Source organism: Macrobrachium nipponense, chromosome 21 (genome assembly GCF_015104395.2).
Source record: "Macrobrachium nipponense isolate FS-2020 chromosome 21, ASM1510439v2, whole genome shotgun sequence".
Lineage (NCBI taxonomy): Eukaryota > Metazoa > Arthropoda > Malacostraca > Decapoda > Palaemonidae > Macrobrachium > Macrobrachium nipponense.
The window spans coordinates 73,881,659-73,904,660 of record NC_087212.1 but is presented as its reverse complement, the minus strand read 5'-3'; the positions used below and the strand labels follow the sequence as shown (position 1 = coordinate 73,904,660).

The 23,002-nt window shown below is 39.5% G+C and overlaps 1 protein-coding gene across 2 annotated transcripts in view; it reads right to left on the bottom strand.

Annotated features, from left to right (window-relative positions):
* LOC135198171 (transforming growth factor-beta receptor-associated protein 1-like) overlaps nucleotides 1-23,002 on the bottom strand; it is a gene marked incomplete in the record, with an annotated part of 193,866 nt that overhangs the window by 21,786 nt on the left and 149,078 nt on the right. For both annotated transcript variants that reach the window (XR_010310740.1, XM_064225691.1), the window contains 2 exon segments: nucleotides 3,478-3,590; nucleotides 12,258-12,420. Coding sequence is in view for 1 of the 2 variants with exons in the window: in XM_064225691.1 (XP_064081761.1) it covers nucleotides 3,478-3,590; nucleotides 12,258-12,420 (276 nt within the window).

The window sequence follows — 23,002 nt, the reverse complement described above, 5'->3', positions numbered from 1 at the left end:
GAAGACCTCCAGCTTCCCGTTGAAGCGAGAGGCAAAGAGGTTTAACATGGATCTTCCCTAAAACCACTCCACACATAGGCCTTTACTCCAATGGCTAGATCATTGGCCACCACATTCCTCCTGCCTGGAAGTAGCTTACTATGACTCGCAGAAGTGTCTACCACACACTGGTGCACCTTGACTGCCAAATGAGAGGAGCTGGCGGCAGAAAGGAGTTTTCATCTCCCATTATGGAAGGACGATCTGTTTGTTTTATTTCATGCTCAGAGAGAGAGAGAGAGAGAGAGAGAGAGAGAGAGAGAGAGAGAGAGAGAGAGAGAGAGAGAGAGAGAGAGTTTTGCTGTTAAGATTGTGTAGTTATGTTTATGTTTTGGGGTTTTTCTGTAGGAGAGAGAGAGAGAGAGAGAGAGAGAGAGAGAGAGAGAGAGAGAGAGTTTTGCTGTTAAGATTGTGTAGTATGTTTATGTTTTTGGTTTTCTGTAGGAGAGAGAGAGAGAGAGAGAGAGAGAGGGCATAATTGGTGGCTGGATGGTTAACGATTGTATTGACTGTTGATGAGTTCTGGGTTGTCTGCTGGTGCGGTTGCCGTGTCAGTCAGAGAGGCAGTCTGTGATCAGAGGCTGTGGTGGGGAGTCACTTTTTTGGCAGCAGTCTTGAATATTATTGATGGTCAGTTATTTTGTGTTTTTGAAGTTGTTGTTTGAATTACTGTTGATGTTGTACATTTGAAGGTTGTTGTGCTTGTGAGTTCTGTTGTGTTGTAGATGAATTGTTGGAGTTGTGGGTTGTAGAGTGTTGTTGGTGAGTTGTTGTGGTTCATTGATGTCGTATGTGGTGTACTGACCTGTCGTGTTATTGTTTTTTTGGTGTTGTTAGTGATTGTTTGTGCAGTGGTCTTTTGTTGTATAGTTATTGAATTGTTGTGAGGTTGTTGTCCTTTTTTGGTTTTTCATGTATGTATTGTGTTACAACGGCCATATCCAGCGGACGGTGCAGCTCCTTGCCCTGAGTGTGTCAAGTAGTTGGTAAGTAGATGTGTTTTGAGTTTTTTTATTTTTTTAGCTTGTGATCCCGCCACACAATGAACAATTCTGGGACAGTGAATAGAAGACCTCTAGAATCTGTCACCAAAAAGAGGTCTAAGAAGATCTTCAAAAGACCAAAAAGATTATAGGATACCCCATGGGGATGTCCTAAAACATAAAAACTCAGCACTGCTCCAAAATCTCCTACAGTAAACTTTTGCATAACAAAGTAATTCCACTGTACAACTGGGAGAAGTCCTTGAGCTCCCCAGGAGACATACATCTTCAACAGTAGAGATTTCCTATAAGGTGATTCCTCACGATGACATACAACCAGTATGCTACTCCTCAGAGGAGTCGCTCTATAATGATAGGTCATGGCCCGCGCCCCCTATTAATAGTAAAGGATGAAAAATATACAAAGTCTTTCAGACACCATTTCGGTGTTGACGTAAACACAGAACGGTGTTCGAAAGTCTTCATATATTTTACATAGTAGTAATATTCTACTTTATTATATAATTATGGACTTTTATGACACAGATTGTTCTTCACAAGATTGTGAATTTCTTAGCAAGTGAAATCAATGTTTAGTATGTTTGCGGTTCAGTAGTGAACGCAATCATTACGCTTTAAGCTTCCTGGTAAAGAAGAGATTAGTAATTTGCCACCGTAGAAGACCCATCCCTATTTTACAAATATGAAAAGAATTTCAGTAGTATAACATTTATTGAAAAATCTACTACACGTACGTACACAGGTTTGTTTACATCCGCTCATGCCACAAGCTGCTGACGTTATGTAGGCAAATTTTTGTATTTTATGATAAACATAAATTCAGCTTAATTTTAATATTTTTAATAATTTACTGTAATAGTTAGTCCTGTTTTTCAATGTTTTATTATGTTAGCAACAAGTTTTGGGCTTAGCCATTACTCTGCATTCTGTGTAGTATACTAGCTAGCCTATACAGGCAGTCGCCGGGTTACAACGGGTTTGGCTTACGACATTCTGAGGTTGAGGCGTTTTTCAATTATATTCATCAGATTTCCAGGGTTACGACGCATTTTCCAGGGTTACGACGCATTTTCCAGGGTTACGACACCTACAAGAAATATGACACCAAAAATGCAAAATAATCAATATTTGAAGGTTTTTGATGAAAAATGCAATAAGAATGCAGTTTACATAGTTTTCAATGCACCCAAAGCATTAAAAGTAAGGTTTTCTTAGGATTTTTGACGATGTTCCGGCTTACAATGATTTTCGGGTTAAAACGCGTCTCAAGAATGGAACCCCCGTCGTAACCCGGGGACTGCCTGTAGTAACCAGTCAACCACTGGTAATATGGCACACTGGATGTAAGCCAGTTTTTTTATACAGTATACTAATTTAAAAATAACAAATATGTATACGTCTAATATGATATCTGTTTAACTCTGAACTTGTTTAATTGTAATTTATGAGTACTGTTTTGTATAATAAGGCATGGTTACAATAAAAATGGGTGGTCAGGAACGGATTAATCTATTTTCAGTTATTTCTTAAGGAAAATATTAATTCAGATCTCCTAAAAGAATAATTTTGACGCCTCTTCTGGAATGAATTATTGAAATGTGCTACACTTGTGCATACTAAATAGCACCAATTAATATTTATAAACAAGTAAGTATCAAAGAAAAAATGCCAACCTAATGCCTAGTTTCACTTTCATTTACTTATTACAACATTTAAAATGTATCTGTCATTTTATACTAACTTTGGGTTGCTTTTATATAAAATCTCAAAAAACTTTGCAAATGATTAAATTTGACTAAACTTCAAAGACTCTAAATTCATAATCATACTGAGCATAAATCTGTAATGATTTACATGCATGCAATTATATTAATATGCAGAGACTGATTTATTAGTCTACAGGCAACAGCACCAAGTACAGAGTGGCTCAAGAACATAACAGCAAACCCCTGTATTTGTATTCTCATGATTTGCAGGGCTCTCTATGGAAGATATATAGGCATTATTTGTGAAAAATTTGCCTAATCATGGTATTTTTTGTTCATGACTAAATGCACTTTTTGTGATAAAAACTTAAAATACTCAGGTATAAGGATTTCTCAGAGGCCTTTTTTTGTATTTGAACTATCAAAATATGGGGTTTTATAGGGAGTTTTTGAACTATCAAAATATGTGGTTTTATAGGGAGTTTTAAGTATTCACAAATTTCAGCTATTCACAGGTGGGTCTGATATGCATCCCCCATTAATATGGGGGGCTCACTGTAGTAGCATGATGTAAAAACAAAAAAAAGGCACTCGCTATTCAAACATCAATATATTATCTACAAAAATACTGTTGTATATACTAGTATATGCATTTCTGGGTTCTTACCTGTTATTTGCTATCTACAAAAATACTGTTGTATATACTATATGCATTTCTGGGTTCTTACCTGTTATTTGCTAAGGGAATAGGACCCATATCTTTATACAGTTTGTGTAACACAAATTTTTGTTGCAGATTCTCACTTCTTATCAGTGCCTGCTGAATTCTTTTAATTCGACTCTGAAAAGCAAAACAAGGAACTTTAAAAGTTTTGAAAATGGATCATAATGCAAGGCTAATTTATATGTACATGATTTATTACTAATTTCTGATCTACTCTGATTAATGCATCAATGTATTATAACTCAAAAAGATTAATGCATCATTGTATCATAACTCAAAAGTTTAATGCATCATTGTATCATAACTCAAATAGCTTAATGCATCATTGTATCATAACTCAATAGGTTTAATGCATCATTGTATCATAACTCAAAAAGTTTAATACATCATTGTATTATAACTCATAACTCAAAAAATTTAATGCATCACTATCAAACTCAAAAAGTTTAATGCATCATTGTATCATAACTTGAATAGTTTAATGCATCATTGTATTATAACTCAAAAGTTTTTATATATGTACTTCTAATGACCATCAGCAGTAACTGGGATGCCAAAATCAGAGCAATAGATTTACTTCAAAGTTAGTACGTACAAAATGCTTTTATAGTGAGGTCACATACAGATAAAAGATCTGCAAGATCTGAAATGGTTTCCTCTTTCCCTCTTTCTATTTTGTGTTACTGCAATTATGGTCGTCATCGTTACCAATGTTCCCATTCAAATGATTGTTGTATGAGATGAACACATTTACATTTAAGTTGATGGCAAAATAAACCCAAAATTATTCAAATTTTTAGTCTTTAAATTTTACCATTATCACTGAACCATACAATTCGTGAATAGCACCAACACTGTACACAATAAAGTATACTACTCATGAAAGCATATAAGAAACTGTTAAAAACCATGGAGTGGTCATTAAGCATTAATAATTATAACTTTAACTACACAATCTGGTGTAAACTGTACCATGTTGATGGACCATCCAATATGATAGGGCGATGCTATAAATGTATTACTCCCAATGTAAATACTGAAGGTTTATATTCATATGGTAACAAATATTTGGCTATCTTTGGAGGATGGTCTAAATGATAAAATACTTGGCTATCTTGAGTATTGTCTAAATGATGAAATGCTGAGACTACTGACCTGAAAAATTCAACAATGTCCTGTAACAAAAGTGGCCATGTGCAATAACAATAACCATTTGCCTATGAATTTTCATCCAACTTCTTATAAAAAATTACTAACTATGTCTTAACAATAAAACTAGTCTTTATACAAATATAATAATCATAAAATAGCCTTTAACTTCGTGGAATAGATTCGGGCACACTGATAATTCTAATGAAAATGGTTCCAATACACATGCTTAGCCAACTCCAAGATCCTTTCAGATAGTACTTGACTATTATTCATTTTTCTGTGCCAAGCTCCACCTGAATAGAAAGTGGGAAGGGGGAAAGACACTAGGGTTTATGATTATTTGGTAAATGTAAAAACTATTATTATTTTAAAACACTTGTTACCAAAAACCAGTCATTTTAAAGTCGCCTGAATCACCATTTAGGGGGAAAGGTGAAGCCAAGAAAGGAAGATGCGATTAAGTCTAGTTCCAGGAACAAAATGATGGAGAATTAGGAATTCCAAGTCAAAAGGGAGCATTTTCATGAGTAATAAATTTGCAATAAAACTTTCCTGAAGATGGGCACTTCATTTTTCATGAAAGCCACTAGTCAAGCACAGGAAGAGTAAGGTGCTCCAGGTAATACATGCCTCCAATGAGCAAGACCACTGAGGGTAAGGAAGTTTATAACTTGACCCTTTTACCACTGAAAGTACATAGGCTGCTGTTACACTGGGTCTCAAGAAATACAACTGTCTTGTGAAGTACATCATGAAGATAAAACTGCAAAGGTTTTAGACAACGACAAGTGCAAACCCTAGATGCCAGAGAGCTCCAAATTATACTTAAAAGCCATGGGCTCTGTGCTGTATTTAAGTAAGCCTGATTTCTTACTTTTCACAGTCTATCTGCTTTGGATTTCTTGGGTACGTGCCAACTTTGATAATGCATGTGCAGACACAGAAAAGAGGGAGAAGGACAAACAGAATGTACCATGAAGATGGATACAGAGAGCACTTGCAGGATACAGAACTGTCATCTGGTGCTGTGGAAGGCAGAGCAGGAATAACAAAGGGAATAAAATGAGTACTACCCCAACTATAAGACTTGAGTCTTGCTATGAACTCAAGGCAAAATGAAAAACCAACTGAGGGCCAGAGTTACTGAGTGGGAAACTTCTGAAAGAGCATGGAGCTAACTGGAACACTTAAAAAGAGGACACAGCCAACAATAACAGTGGTAAATGTCAAATCTAAAAGACATCAGACAAGAGGCTCATGGTGATCTAGTAAGAGTGCTCATAACCAACATGAAGTCCCAACTTGGAGGTCACCAAAACTCTATGGATTCATTTACTGAATTGGTGGAAAAGGCCTAAAATACTTCTATCAATTATTATAATAGACTGAATGAACAGCAATCATAACCCTCCATATCTACGAGAGCATCCTGTCATTTCTTGAATGGATGGAAAAGTCTAGTAAGACCAGAATAACAGCTTTGTAGGGATGAGAACCCTGTCGATCACACAAAGACAAATCTTGCCCACTTGCTTTGCTAAAAAGTTGTGAATGAGGATGTATAGGGAATGGCAACCTCCATAAGACATCTCTCTGATGTACTGAGTTTGATAGCTGCCTCACATGAATAAGTGTCAACTGAGGATGAATGTAAAACCTGTAAAAAATCCACGAGTTCCAGGACCCTCTAATGCTGAAGCCACAAGGAGCCATAGACGTCATCCAACAGTTCACTGAAACTTGTAGCTTTGGCAGTACCAAACAGAGTAAATTCATGGGTGTCCAAGATGTCCCATGCCTGAAGCATAGCATCCACTGCCCAAACCATTGGGTACAGCTGTGGAGGAAATCTGATGTTCAATGACACAGTGAACACATCCAACAAAGTAGTTCCCCACATCCGCCACACAACCTCACAAACATCCAAGTGAATGAATCGTTATAATGGAAGATCTTGGTGAACTCTATAGAATGCTTCTGCAGAGCTGTCCAATAAAGTTGTGGTGACAATCCACTATAATTCATATGGTTAATATAATTTCAGCATCAATTCCTACTGCAGTTATGACTTCAGATAACATTCATTCACAAGTTGAATGAAGATAAGATCATGCCTCTCACTAAGCAGAAAACTCAAACCTTAAGAAACAAGAGATTCTGACCTTGTTCCTTACTGGTCCTTTAGGTAAGCTGAGGTGTTGGTGCTGCTGACTATTAATGACTCCTGCCTGCACAACTTGACAAGACTGTCATAAATGCTTGAAGAAAGGTGATATGCAAGCAACTTTCCTCTATAGACCAGATCTCTTGGACTCAGACTCCAACAGGTGAGCTCCCCATCCCAAAGTCCCAGTGTCTGAAATGAGATCTAGATCCCAAGGAACCTGGGCTCCCTTCAGTAGGTTTTGGCAGTTGTTCCACCAATAGAGGTCATGAACAACAGTTTCTGTAATGGGGATCCTGATGGCTAGGGAGAGGAAGGCAGCTGAAGCTTGAATGGAATACAAAAGTGGCAGTGCATAACCCTTATGCACAGCCATTTCTCCAGAGATTAGATGGCCAGTCAACACCTGCCAAGACCTGTCCATAGGGCACGGCTAAAGAAATCGTCATTGGTCATAAAGAGGCGAGACACACTGTCCTCTGAGGATATTGATACCAGCTTTGGTTGCAGTAGAGTTTAACCTGTCTTCCAAATGTCTTGGAGGAAGTCAGGAGCTGTTGGGTCTAAGATGCAGAAAGCTTAACTACCAGAGAGAGAGAGAGAATCTAGAGGAAGATCATACAAGGCCACATCTTCCTCCATCTTGACACTAGCAACCAGGCAATATACACTATAGCATATGTTGAAAACTGATAACATATCTTTCCTCCATCTTGACACTAGCAACCAGGCAATATATACTATAGCATAAGTTAAGCAATTGTATGCACAATCAGCAGAAAGAATAAGGCACTGAACTCTGTGTTTTCCTACTACCATCACCAAGGGCCAACTCATGCCAGTTAAATAATGCTCGACTCTCCCTGCAGTACATACCAATGACGGAGACCTTACCAGCTAGATATTTGGTTAGCCCCACTCCAACATTCCAGAGGTAAAGCGCTGTAGGTATTTTAATCAAACAAAACCAGAAATGTCCTATGAATAATGCAAGAAATATTTCAAGATCATTCATCCCAACATGATAACTGTTGCAGCTTTCACAGATGGCTCAAAGTCAGGTGCTGGTGTCAGCTTTGGAGTGGTCTTTCCTGATGTAGAAATAAGTGGGAGATTATCATCTGTTGCATGTTTTTTTTTTTACATCAGAACTGCATGCAGTTTTAAAGGCCATAAAGAAAAGTTTTACTGGAAAAAATTGTTTCATTATATACCATTGTGACACAAGAAGCATTCTTCAGTCATAGAATCTTTTTATCTCTCTCATTCATTGATTTTAAGGATATTGGAATGGCTACTTCTAGTGAAAAGAAGAGGTAAAGAAGTTGAGTTTTGCTGGTTGCCTTCCCATGTTGGGGTTCATTGGAATGAGCAAGCTGATCAACTTGCTGAGTAGTCACCTCTCCAGAACTCAGGAGATGCCTGCTACCATACAGGGATGTATTTCCTATTGTTGGCCAGAAAATGAAAAACCTTTGGCAGTCCCTTTGGGAATATACTGAAATAGACTAAAACATGTGCAGTATTACTTCATCATATCTCCTTAGTCATATCCCTATATGCCAAGACTAGTAATGATGTTGTGCACGCTAAGGATGGACATTCATGACAGACTCGCAACTGTGTGTATTGACCTCTTGACTGTGAGACATTTGTTAGTTAAAAGTCCCAGTCTTGGGATCTAAGTCATAGGTTCCTCTCCTGAGGACATGACAGAAATGGACATTTTATCCTTGTTAAGAGTCTAAGGGAGGATTGTAATATACAGCAAGTTATGTATCTTTATTTGGGAGGCAGGTCTCAAACTGAGATCATATATTACATGTACAGTATGGGTGTTTGTATTTAGTGTACATATTATTTATAGGTATGATTATATATAGTACAGTGGTACCTCGTTTGTCGAACATTACTTATGTCGAACTTTCCGTTTATTGAACGAAATTTTCAAGAAAATTTTGCATTGTTTGTTGAACAAATGCTTGTACTTCGAACTGACTGATTATCTTGTTTATACTTGTATTTGACAGCCTACTGGGTCTTACAAGTTAAACTGTGTTAAAAAAAATTTTCATTCACAATATAGTATAGTTTAATGCTAACCATATTCGACAAAATAAATAAAATTATAAAGCACTTAATATAAAATTTAGCTTTCAATATAAAATTTAGCATAAAAGATGTATAAAACTGTAAGTAACCGCAGTGACTTGAGACTGAACGAGGGAGAGTTGATATGTTGAGGAGAGAAGTAGAAGAGAGTTAAAATATTAGTACTGTTTGTATTTAAAAGCAATAAAAATTCATATAAAAATGTCAATTTCCCAATATATCTAACGTAATGATAAAAATGAAAACAATCAAATGCAATACGTAGTACAGTGTAATGAAGTAGTATATCAATTAACTGCAGCCAAGTAAGACAGGATTCTCTTATGGGCAAGATATTTTTCTAAGAACTGTAACCATTCCACATATACAGGTAATCAGCACTTGCAAAAGCAAATGATGATAAAATTAAATCAAGTTTGTATTTGTATGGACACATAGTTTAAAGCACACCAATGGTACAAGCAAGCCAACTTTGATTAAAAAGAAGCCACAGAAATAAGTATGAGTCAAAATTATAACAAATTACAAGAGCTTTTTATTAACAAAAATACTGTATATGCCAGTGTATAAGGCGACCCTGTGCATAAGACGAACCCCCTCATTTTTCATGTAAAATTGAAGGTTTAAAGGTATGTTCACTGTATAAGACTACCCCCAATTTATCAAATTACATAACTCAATCAGCTGATGTAAGTTAGGTGTTACATAAATAACAACAATAATTATTGGAATTATCATACCAAAAATGTGTATTCCTTAAAAATTGGAACAAATACCAATATTACGGATAACTGGGGAACTAATGATATCACAAAACACTTTATTTTGATTAAAGTACTACCAAGGAAATATTGGCCTTTAGTAAACAACAATGCTTGTAAGTCAAACATGACCAGGAACTAAGAATTTTGGAGGCAAAAGCACATCTGAAACTTGCAAAAACACACGTATTTCATTTAATTTACTACGTTTATAAATAAAGTAGCTGCAATTTTTAAACCCAGCTTTGATATTTACGAAAGAAATGTATCTGTGAATTAAGTTCCATTCGGCAACTAAAGACAGTGATGATATCAGTAAAACTAATCAGCTGATTATTTTAAGAATGTAAACAAAACCAGAATGCAAATGGCAGGTCGCTCTGCTCATATTATAATTTGATAATATGGTAATAATACCATGCAATATTATTAGATACAGTAAAATGAACATGATTCTCAATACACAACTATTATTCGACTTTTGCTAATAGATATATGTCAGTGTAACAATAACTGCAGCTACTTATAATGGGAAGCTCCATCCTCCTCTATGAAATTTGGGTTTTAGAATTACGAATGATGCCATTGCAAACCTGTACCGACATAAACAACAGAATCAAGAAACAGCTGATTGCCGACATCATGTTTTGGAGGCAAAAGCACTGTCTGAAACATACTGCATTTTATTTACTATCTTTAGAAATTAAGTAACTGCAATTTTTACACTTAACTTTGAAATTTTAGAAAGAAACATATCTCTGAATTAAGTTCCATTGGGCAATTAAAGACAGTGATGGTATCAGTAAAACGAAATCAGGTGATATTTTACGAATGTAGACAAAACTAGAGAGCAAATGGCAGATTGCTCTGTTCATAATAATATGATAATATGTAATACTTGCAATATGATGAGATACAGTAAAACAGCAGTTTTATTAAAATGATCATTATCCTCAATACACAACGATTATTTGACTTTTGCTAATAGATATCTGTCAGTGTAACAACCTAACTGGGGCAACAGAGCCTGGCCTCTCTCTCTCTCTCTCTCTCTCTCTCTCTCTCTCTCTCTCTCTCTCTCTCTCTCTCTCTCTCTCTCTCTCTCTCTCTCTCTCTCTTCCAGGTTTTAGAATTACAGATGAAGCCATTGTAAACCTGTATCACCATAAAAACAGAATCAAGAAACAGCTGATTGCTGACGTCATTTGTCTTAACTATCAAGCATTCACTAAGGGTTGCATTGAAGTTATTACGTTATCAAACCCTGCCGATTCTCAATGTTGGCTTCCAAAAGTAAAGAACAAAATACATTTTTACTCATTCTTCACGCAATAGACGTCTGAAGAAAGAATTCCAGTATATTGAAGCTGTAGATTATAGCCGACGCTGAATAAAATGAATAATAGAGCAGGCGAAAGTGATGTTCAGAACAGGCAAAATCACACTTAATGCTTATACAATCAAGTATTGTGTACGTTTTAAACCCAACTTTGTTAATTTACAAGAAAAAGTATCTCCGAATTATACATCTCTTCTAGCAGCTAATGGCAATAAAGATATCGATAGTACTCAACCAGGTGAGATTTTGATAACGTCAATCAAATGCAAATGGCGTACGATAACAATATTTATATATTCTGGAATATATTCAACTTTTGCAAATAATCATTTCCTCCAGAAAATATTTAGGTTTATAGAGCTTTTCGGTTTTTAGAATTATGGTGAGAGATCATACACCTGTACCAAAGTCATAGCTCGCTCATCCTAACGTCTAATTATGGTAATTATCCATGGTAAATGACAATATCAATAGTTGTGTCGCTAGTGATTCACTTGAATTACCTAAGGTTTTTACCACTGTTACAGACTTTTTGTTTAGTGTCAATAGTTGTGACAGTAGTTAACTATTGACACAACTATCGACACTTCAGGGGTCTATCATTGAAAATCTTGACAGGATTTAAGGCTTGCTTTTCATACTTGCCGTATAAGACAACCTCCCATGTTAGAGGAGATTTTTAAAGTTAAAAGGTCACTTTATGCACCGGCATATATGGTAATCATATTCTGCATATAAATAACTAACAAAACTCTGTAATGTCTTGAATATATAAAAGTAGCACAAGAGAAGTAAGCTTTTAAAAAAGGTTAAAGATAAATATTTCCCAATGGTCACTGACTTGAGTTTCATGGCTTTAATGGATGCATCAGGGCATTAATGAGTGGTTAAAATTTCATGGCCAAAACAAGGGGGAAAAATAGTTGGCTGATCCCCTTGAAAGAAATTACGTTTGGGATAGTAGGTAATGTTGTAGTCACATTTTCGTAAGATAAGATGTCTTTTTTCGTTGCCTAATACGTACTTGATGATTCATATACTAACTGAGATCATGAGCAAATGTATAGGTTTATAATATCCACAAACAAATTCTTAAGTGAATTTCAATCCAGTACGATTCGTAAGCTTTGAAGAATTTAAAGACACATTCTTCACAAAAAGCTTGATGTATGGTTAAAAATAATTTTTCAGTTACTGAGATGGTCTCTTATCTACCTGTGATTTACTAGAATTCTGAAGAGCTAAATTGGACAAACCTGATGCACAGAGTTTCTCAAAGCTGCCCGAAGATAATGATGAACAATGCTTAACGACCAACTTGTTGGCAAGATAGCAAGTACTTCAGACAGCTCCAAGTCTCCTGCATGTACAGAAAGTAGTTCTATTGCTGGTGCAAGCTCAATGTCATGTTCAGTACCCCTGTTATTAAAAAAAGGAAGATGATTAACCACAATATATACAAATAATGCTTATTTACACGTAAAATTATTTGTCAATGTTATATGAAACATGATGCACTTGTTAAAAAAAGTTGTTCCAATGGGAATACAAGCCTATGTTTCATAAATGGAGTTACTCTCGCAAATGCACTTTGGCCGTTTTAACCTGAAAACAAAATTCTATTTACCCTGGCCCATGGCCTGCCAAGACTTCATGTGGTCTACCTCTTCTAATGTTTTCTCAGCCATCATGGCGTCATTTTCTTTTGACTGTCTTCTTTTTTTTGTGGCTAAGATTGCTCTGTGTCTGCCAACTGTGGAATATTCCTGCATTTTCCATTGTATGCAATTACCCTACATGATAGTGCATACCTTTCCTGTAGCCAAATGAATAAAGAAATAAGAGAAATTTGTGAGAGTTAGGGGCATGAGGTCATTAGTGTGCTTTCTTTATTCATGGAGTGAGAACCAAGTTGGTAACTTCCTTTGTCTGTGGCATGATTTGTGGTAAGCCCCTGTGTTTGGTATTATGGCTACAGTGGAGAAAATAAGCCCAAATTCAGGTGTTGTGTCACCAAGGGCAGCCATGCAGTAATTTATGGCCCCAATAGAGGGAGATACAAATGAAGTTCATGTCAGGAGAGAAAATGTTCGCAAATCGATACATCTGTCGAGCATGAGGGATGGCAAGCATCTCAGTTGTAGTGGTTTTTCATTTTTCTTAGGAACAATGTTAAGTTACTGAAGATATGGAGCAAAAGCAGTAGTTCATTTAAGTAGCTTTGGGGAAAAAATCATACAACCACTACTTAACCTACATTTATTTCCTAATAGCTTTGTTAACAAAAATTTTACAGCCAGGACAGGTTAACTCCGAATTCCTGTAGACAATAATTCAACGAACCAATCCCTACTATTTAATTTATGATGAACATCATACTTGAGCTAGCCTAACAATACTTTCTTTATAAATTATTGCTCCAACAGTCTTATGACAACTCCTATTAGTCATGAGAATGGTTCACAACAATACAAACAAAGCACCTCACGACTAACACACTAGTATGCAATTTCTTCATACTCTTTGCATACGTATTCACACACAAACTAGAGAAATTGTTTCTAGTTGGGATGCACAATGCATCTAGATCAATAGAATTTGGAATTATGTATGTGTATTAATTTCTTTACATGACAGTTTTCAATTTTATCCAAGCCTCTAATTCAGTGTCAATGCACACTTTCCAGAAAATGCTGACACCAAACTGCACACATTATTAACCTTTCTACTAATCTCTTATTGGAAAATCCCCCTCCTTGATGTGGGACCATCTTGACGTGGTGAGAGGGCTCTTCAGCCCCAGGAATTATTATGTAATTTATCTAGAGTAATATTGTGGAATTTTCCACTTTTTGTAAAATTTATTGGACCTGACAAATAGGAAAAGATATAGCTGGAAATGGGTTTATATCTAAAGCTAAATACATAGTGGGAACTGTGGTGGGACCATCAACTGCCCAATAATGTTCGGACCTGAGAGTTATCAGGTGGAACTATTCTGCAGGACTGGACCACAGATTCCAGGAGGGTCTGGTTCTGGGTATAGGACTCTCAGCATTCTATCCAGTTTGCCCATAATGTGATTAGGGTGGGGATGATTGTATTCTTGTAATACTCTCAGTCCTGTCAAGTGGGTTTGGCTTACACTTGGGACACTCTAATCATGTTGTGCCATCACCTGTGGAGTAGGGTAGGGATACACATTTGGGAGTCAGTTTCTCAGTTGTGCCATTGGTGGAAGAATAAACTTCATGAAAGGCTGATAACTTTTTAAGGTTTTTTTTTTCCTCTCCTCTCAAATCTTTATGTTTAGCAGTTGTAAGAATTCAAATACCACTGGGCCCTATGATGTGCTCTTCAGGCGCAGATGACAACCTCTGCACCCACCATGGAGATTCAAAATTCTCCAAATGTTAATGATTTCTCAAAAAAAAAAATTATAAAAAGCAGTAATAACGAATCTGCACAGGATGTACTCATCCAGCATTTGGGTAGTAATTAGACCTGTAACTTTAACAAACTATAGCTAGTGCCTCCCACAGGTGCCTCATATATAGAGCATGCCTATCCAGATTAGTAGGGACAGATTGCCTTCCCGTAAGAGTCAGTCTCTATTCATGAAAGTGTAGGTTTGTTTTCCTGTCAAAACAAATTACAAATTTTATATTTTTCCTAGAATACAACCTGCACTTTTATAAGGGTAGTTTTAACCCTCCTCAGCCACCATTCTAGTAGTTGATTTATCCCCAGAGAGAAAAGTGGACTGGCCACAGAGGCGGATTCAAACAGTGGAAGAGCTAGACTGCATGAGATCATAACAGGTCATGGACTGGGGTGATAAGATTTTGTTTTTTAGTCAAGACAGCCAAAGTGCTCCTTGCATGAGTAACTTCATTTATGAAAGCATAGGATTGTATCTTAGGAAAAATACAAATTACTTTTAAGTAAAAAAAGAAAATGAAACAAATTTGGAAAAAAGGTCTTCATTTTATTGTTCTATAATGTCTTTCTAAGTTATATACCAAATTTCAATGCTATAGCTTTAAAACTAAGGGAAAAGATAGAAGTTGAAGGTCAATAAATATAGTTTTGAGGTACAGGCGCTCAAAGTTTTTCTTTGTATTTTTACAAAAGACAATGTTAATGAATCATGACTACTATGAATTTTGTATTCCTTTTTGGGTATTAATAAACCAAAACTGTTATTTATCACAATTTAATTATAAATGAAGAGTACTCAAAGATTGTAGCCTGGGGCACTGCGTCAGGCGAGACGGGGCACTCCTTATGCAACACTCTCTCTCTCTCCTTCATTATCTCCACTAATATCGCCGACACTATGATCTTCTGATCTTATTAGAACAAATTTTTTTCTTCTGTATGTTAGAAACATGTTTTGCTTGTCTTTTCCTCTTTGGCATGATGAAATTCTTGCCGAAACAAAGAAAAACAGACACAAAAGCAAGCGAATGTCAGGGTGTAACTCGAATGTGTACTCTCTTTTTACAAAGACAACGTTAATAAATCATGATTAGTACTATGTATTCTATATTCCTTTTTGGGTATTAATAAACCAAAACTATGTTATTTATCATAAATGAAGATCCATTTGCTTAAAGATCATAGCCTGGGTCACTGCACATCAGGCGAGATGGGGCGCTCCTTCCTACGCAGCATTCTCTCTCTCTCCTTCACTAACTCCGCTAATATCGCCAATATTATGATCTTCTGAACTCTTATTAGAGTGAATTTTCTTCTTCTGTATGTTAGCGAGATATTTTGCTTCTCTTTTCCTCTTTGGCATGATGAAATTCTTGCCGAAACAAAGAAAAACAGACATAAAAGCAAGTGAATGTCAGAGGTGAAACTCGAACGTGTACTCTCTCTCATGTTTCTGCTCACACTGAAGGCCATGTAAGCATACCTTCCCATCTTGTGACTCATGGAATCTCTACAGATGACACTGCTCACAATTTGTTTGATAATAATTATCGAAATTTATGATAACAGAAGAAATACTGCATTTTCTTGTACAGATCAATGTTTTTGGCTTATAGAGTTACTTTTACTAATTACCCTGTAACTATGAAAGTAAGATGAATTTTGACAAAATATTTGTATATATGCATTCTCCATTGCCATACGAAGCTCCAGGAATTTTATCATGAATTTGCGTTTTTTGCCCTTTACCACCATATATGGGGGTACCGGCTGGCCCCTTTAATAATAGGATAATCTTCTAGTGCCAAGCTGGAAATTGGTTAAAAACAATCAAAGATTGTAAAACAAAGAATCTGTTGCATCACCAACTCATGCACATATAAGGCAGATGTTGGTTACTGAAACAGGCTTGGAACCTTGTGATATGCCAGTCTTTCTTCAACTGCTTTGGAGAGTGGTGTATTGCTACACTCTCCTTTTCCAAGCCGGTTTTTTTTATTGTAACCTGCACTTTTCTAATTTTATTCAGCCCAGAGTTCCATGGACGTCAATGTTTTTTAGACAAGCCTTCCTTGTTTGGGATAGATGCTATTGCAGTAGATATGAATTTTCCTCTGCATCGTCGTCCCTTGTGTTATGAGTGATATGCTGGTCCATCTCCCAGTCATGGCTTGCATTATGAGTGATAAGCTGGTCCATCTCCCAGTCATCACTTGCAATATGAGTGATATGCTGGCCCATCTCCTAAGGGAATATTGTCCTTTCAGGGAGACAGGGCCAACTTACTACGGTTTAATATTTTGCTTTCATTTTATTAAGATAATCTGGAAACATTTGTACGTATAGACATTAATGTTTTTATGTATCTTTTTTCTTCTCACACATGTCTGGGAACATTGTAATGTTTTAGTTTTTCAGAATGTGTGAGTTTGGAAATGTTCGAGATGTAGGGGTTCGCGTTGAATACAAGTTCTTCCCACACTGCAAAGCAAATTTTTATGGCGTTCAATTTTGCAATCTTCCCTTCTGCTTGCAGGGCCAGTTGTGACTGTCATCGTGTCTCTTTCCGTCATTTTAGTGGGAATGGGATGTGGGTTGTAAGGCTCAGTATGCCTCACTCCTGTCTTTCCCTCCATCCTCACATAATTATGATTACTTGAGACTCTCTCAGGATAGAATATTCTTTTCTGAGGAGAGAGAACTCACATTTCTTTACAGGCTCTGCAGTTGTCAGCCCTGCTTCTCGTCTGGAAGTCTGGCAGCGGTGGCGGTCTCCCAGAACTTGGGAGCCCTCTTCTTCGCTTCCCTCTGACAGATGCCACTTCACTCATTTTTGCTGTGTGTGTGTTTGTGCTGTGAGGAAGTGAGACTTTGGAAGCAGTCAGTACTGTCAGCAGGGTGTTTCCTGCCGAACAATATAACGTTGTCATGTGGGAATACCAACCTTATGGTTTGCTTTGGGATTACTCATATGTACATGGATAACATGAACAGTTCCATAAATGAATTGGTAAATCCAATAAAAACAAAGCTGTTATGAATTTTGAATTATCTCCATATATTTCTTTCTAATAACCCACTGGGTATTATATGTATCACATGCATCTAGATTCTGAACAATATATAACAAGATACCAGAACAAAAATAAGCTTTAATGATGAGTCACCATTTGAGAATATAGCAAATGTGTGCGAGGTGACTCAGTAGATCTCTGCCAAACTGGCTCAGGTTTCATGTTCCTGTGCATCTACAGCAGGAACAAAGGGTTGGTAGGGAAATAAAGTTTTACACATGCAACTTACCCGGCAGATATATACTTAGCTTATGTCTCTGACGTCCGACAGAATTCAAAACTCGCGGCACACGCTACAGGTAGGTCAGGTGATCACCCCCTACCGCCGCTGGGTGGCGGTAATAGGAATCATTCCCGTTTTCTGACAGAATTTTTCTGTCGCCGGTGCTGACAACAACTTTGTTGGTAGCTCCTGCTTAGAATTTCTTGCTTGCTTCGCCGAGGATTATTTGGGAAGTATTTGATCTTTGGTTGTTGGCATACGCTGTGTTTTGGATTTAGTTGGTTAATATGTCCGATTTAACACCTGGAACTCTGTTTAGAGTATGTGTAAATGAGGGATGCAAGGTGAGGTTGCCTAAGGCTACTTTGGACCCTCACACTGTTTGTGTAAAATGTAGGGGAAGGGATTGTTCGGTTAAGGATACATGTGATGTATGTGAGAGCTTAACTGAATTACAATGGAAAGAACTAACTTCGTATGTTAAAAAGTTAGAAAAGGATAGGATTAGAAAAGCTTCAGCTAGAAGTTCAAGTAGATCCTGTTCTGCGGAACAGGATAGTATTTCTAACCCTGCAGTAGCTTCGCCATCTTCCTTTTTGGTTTCAGCTCCTTCCCCCCGCAGCGAACCCGCAGATGTGTCTGCCGAGAGAGCCGCTGTGGAAGCTTCAATCCGCGATTTGCAACAGCAATTGCGAGATATAGACCAAGGTAAGGGTGAAGTGTCTAGTGATAAGTGCAGTGTCCCCAGTGCAGTGGAGGGGGCGTCTGACCGACTCCGCATCGCTCCTAGGCCTAGACCTCTTTCAGACTCCCATGCCCAAGGGAGGAGGAATGTCGAAAGCCGCAAGGGGGATGTAGAGTATCCCCAACGGTCAGGCGTCCCTTCAGCAGGTCCTGTAGACTCGTCCCAGGCTGCTGTAGAGAGCTATAGGAAAAGCCTCTCAAGGAAGTGTTTTTCCGACTCTGATTCGTCCTCTCCTAAACGAGGATGGAGCTCATCTTCCAAATCGCGCCCTCTCAAGAGAGCCTGGAAACCTCCAGGAGAAGGCGCTCTTGACTCCAGCCCGGAGCCTTTTCCGGAGTATTCTCCTGCGCCTAAGAAGGCTATGAAGTCTCCGGAATCTTCACCAGAAGGGATTCGGTCCTCTACTAAGAAATTCCTGTTGGACCTCCAAGCGAATCTCTCTTCTTTAGTAGGCTCTCTTTCTACTAGTAGGCGCAAGGAACCTTCTCGCAGGAAGGACGTCTCTCTTCCAGTTAAGAGGTCTGTTAGGAAGGAGGAGTGTAATAGGCGATCTTCACCAGTAAGAACCTATTCTCCCCCGAGAGTAGACGACTCCTTTGAAACTTCGTCTAGACAGGGAAGATGGTATTCTCCGCGCAGAAGCTCTGAGGCTAAGAGTCATAGCACAAAGCGCCAAGAAGTAGGCGCTAGATCCTCTCCTTGTAGGAGTAAGGAGAAAGTCCCCTTGCGAGAAGGCAGCGATCGGTTCGTATCTGTCGAACGATCTCCTAGGAGTAGGATCTCCTCTGCAAGTGGAAGGAAGGAACGAGAGAGGGAACGCTCTGCTCAGAGGGATAGAAGCGAGAAAGGCTCTCCTTCTAAGGATGACTTTTCTAGAAGGCGCCAACGTTCGATAGGACTCCTGGATGATCGAATCTCGTTTAGTTACTCGAGGCCTTATGATAGGCTTTCTTCAAGGGAGTCAAGCGCCTCTCCTAGCAGGTTCCAAGATTCTACGAAGAACCTAAACAGGGGTTCGCGCCCTACTCCTGGAAGAGTATCTAGAGTGGACGCTTACCGTTCTCCTAGCAGGCGTCAAGAGCCTGAAAGGAGCCTAATCTTGGATCTGCGCCCTACTCCTGTAAGACGATCAAGAGTAGGCGCAAGCTCTTCTCCTCAAAGGCAGCAAGAGCCTAAAACGAGCCTTGCCAGGGATTTGCGCCCTAATCCTGGAAGATCAGGAGTAGGCTCTGACGCCTCTCCTCGTAAGATTCAGGAGCCTGAAAGGAGCCTTTTGTCAGACGCGCGCCCTACTCCTGAGAGTCACAGAAGAGTAGGCGCAAGCGCCTCTCCTCACAGGCGCCAAGAGCCTGAAAGGATCCTGACTTTGGATTCGCGCCCTACTCATAGTAGGCGCTCGAGAATAGAAACGAGTGTTTCTCCGGATAGGCGCCAAGAGCCTGATGAGGCAGGCTCTAGATCCTCCCCTAGCAGGTATCAAGAACCTGGGGAGCGGAGAAAAGCGGAGGTTTTTTCTTTACCGAGGAAACATATCTCGGGTATTGAACTGGCGGCTTCTTCTGACGAGCTCTTGAAGGATAAGAGTCGCATACCTGCCAGGACTTCTTCACCTAAGAAGTCTCCCTCTCCGAATGTAACCTTGGAGGAAGTCTCGGAGGAGGAAGAGACGAAAGAAGTAGGAGTCTCTGATTATAAGAGACTTTCTGCATTACTACTTCAGGAGTTTGGGGACTCGCTGTGTTCGGCTGATCCTCCATCTCCGGGATCTCTGCTATCGAGTACTAAGTTGGCAAAATCCCCTTCTTTTGTCAAGATGCGGCCAACTCTCTCTATGAGAAAGGCCATCAAGAATCTGGAGAACTGGCTCCTGGTTAAGAAGGAGGCAGGTAAGACGGTGTTTTTGTGTCCTCCGTCTAGATTGACAGGTAAGCCGGGTGTCTGGTACGACACGAAGGAACCCATGGGGTTAGGCCTTCCGGCTTCCGCAAACGCGGATTTTTCTGCTCTGGTAGAATCATCTAGAAGACGCTCTCTACTTTCAGCTAAAGCGTCTTGGGGAATGTGCGAGATGGACCATTTACTCAAGGGTCTATTTCGCACACTAGAAGTCTTCAACTTCATGGATTGGGCCTTAGGAGCTCTAGCAAAAAGAGCGCAGGATCCAGAGTTTTGTGACTATGGAGGTGTTATCAAGTGTCCTTTCGTGCCTGGACAAGGCAGTCATGGATGGATCCACAGAAGTAGCATCTCTCTTTGGAGCAGGAGTGCTCAAAAAGAGATCAGTTTACAGCTCGTTTCTCTCCAAGTCTGTTTCTCCCTTGCAGAGAGCCTCTTTGCTTTTTTCCCCACTCTCGGAGTACATTTTTCCTCAGGAGACAGTGACATTTCTAGATCACTGTCGGAGAAAGCTACGCAAGATCTTCTTGCTCAGTCCGCCAAGAGGCTTAAACCTGCTGTGCCGATGGCTAAGAGAGAGGGAACAGCGAATAAAGTGTCTTTCCAACAGCCCTTTCGAGGAAGAACAATCTCAAGACCCGCACCTAAGAGTAGAAGGCCGTTTAAGAGAGGACGATCTTCTCGAAGACCATTCTCAAAGCCGCAGTGAGACAGGAGTCCTCCAGACTCCAGTAGGAGCCAGACTTTTGAGGTTCGCGAAAGTCTGGGCTCAGAGAGGGGCGGACAACTGGTCCATCTCGATCCTCGAGAGAGGATACCTGATCCCCTTCAGGGAAAAACCTCCCTTAACCACCACTCCAAGGGAGTTAGCGGCAAGATACAGAGATCCTTTAAAGAACCAAGCACTATTACATCTGGCGCAACAGATGCTAGAAAAGAAGGCTATAGAAAAGGTATTAGACATTCATTCTCCAGGATTTTACAATCGCCTCTTTCTGGTACCAAAAGCATCGGGGAGTGGAGACCGGTGCTGACGTAAGCGCTCTGAATCACTTTGTGATCAAAACAATGTTCACGATGGAGACGACGTCGTCAGTTCTTTCAGCGCTAAGACAAGGGGATTGGATGGTGTCATTGGATCTGCAAGATGCCTACTTTCATGTACCCATCCATCCCTCGTCCGGAAGGTATCTAAGATTTATGATACAGGGCCAAGTATTTCAGTTTTGCGCCCTTTGTTTCGGTCTTTCCACAGCTCCCCAAGTTTTCACGGGATTGATGAAAAACGTAGCACATTGGCTACATTTAAAAGGAATAAGGATATCGCTGTATCTCGACGATTGGTTGATTCGCTCGCAATCCAGGGATCAGTGTCTGGAGGACCTAAGGTCGACGTTGGACTTGACTCAGTCCCTGGGACTGTTAGTGAACCTCGGGAAATCCCAGATGGATCCCCAGCAAAGCATTGTCTATCTGGGGATTCTGATGGATTCTCGGGGTTTTCAAGTGTTTCCGTCCATAGAAAGACAGGAACGGTGCATTCTAAAAGTGAAGACCTTCCTAGAGAAAGAACAATGTTCCGCGAGGGAATGGATGAGTCTTCTGGGGACCCTCTCCTCGTTGGAACAGTTCGTTTCTCTAGGGAGGCTTCACATAAGACCTCTTCAATTCTTCTTGAAGGAGAATTGGGACCAGAAGAATCAGGATCTGTGGGAATCTTTTCCTCTGTCCAGAGGTATAAAGGAAAGCCTCAGCTGGTGGTTAGAACCAGGCAGACTGAACGAGGGACTATTGCTGCAGTTACCGAACCCCTCCCTAGTGTTGTTTACAGACGCGTCGGAGACGGGATGGGGGCGCGACGTTGGGCCCGAGAGAAGTGTCAGGCACCTGGAGTGGGAACAGGTGTCCTGGCACATCAACGAGAAAGAGTTAGTGGCAGTGCATCTAGCTCTCAGGCAGTGGGAATCCCAAGTCGCGAACTCAGTGTTGCAGGTAAATTCAGACAACACGACAGCTCTAGCCTACATAAGAAAACAGGGGGGGACTCACTCCCTCTCACTGTACAAGAAGGCGAAAGAGCTTCTTCTATGGTCAAAGGAGCGGAACATCACACTCTTGACGAGGTTTATACAAGGCGAGAAAAACGTCAGAGCAGACTTGTTGAGCAGGAGAGATCAAGTCATTTCCACGGAGTGGACTCTGCACTCAGAGGTCTGCAATCAAATTTGGAACCTATGGGGAAGGTCAAACATAGACCTGTTTGCAACTCATTGGAATGCCAGGCTGGAGAACTACTGCTCTCCGATTTCAGATCCAAGAGCAGTAGCGATCGACGGCCTCCTCCTAAATTGGGAAGGAATAGACGGCTACGCTTTTCCTCCTTTCAAGATCATAGGAAACGTCATAAGGAAGTTTGTTTTGACGAAAGGAGCGAAATTGACCCTAATCGCCCCATTTTGGCCAGCTCAAGAGTGGTTCACAGAGGTACTGGAATGGATGATAGATTTTCCAAGGTACCTTCCTTTACGGAACGATCTTCTCAGACAGCCCCACTTCGACAGATACCACAAAAACCTCCCCGCGCTCGGTCTGACTGCCTTCAGACTGTCGAAGGACTCGTCA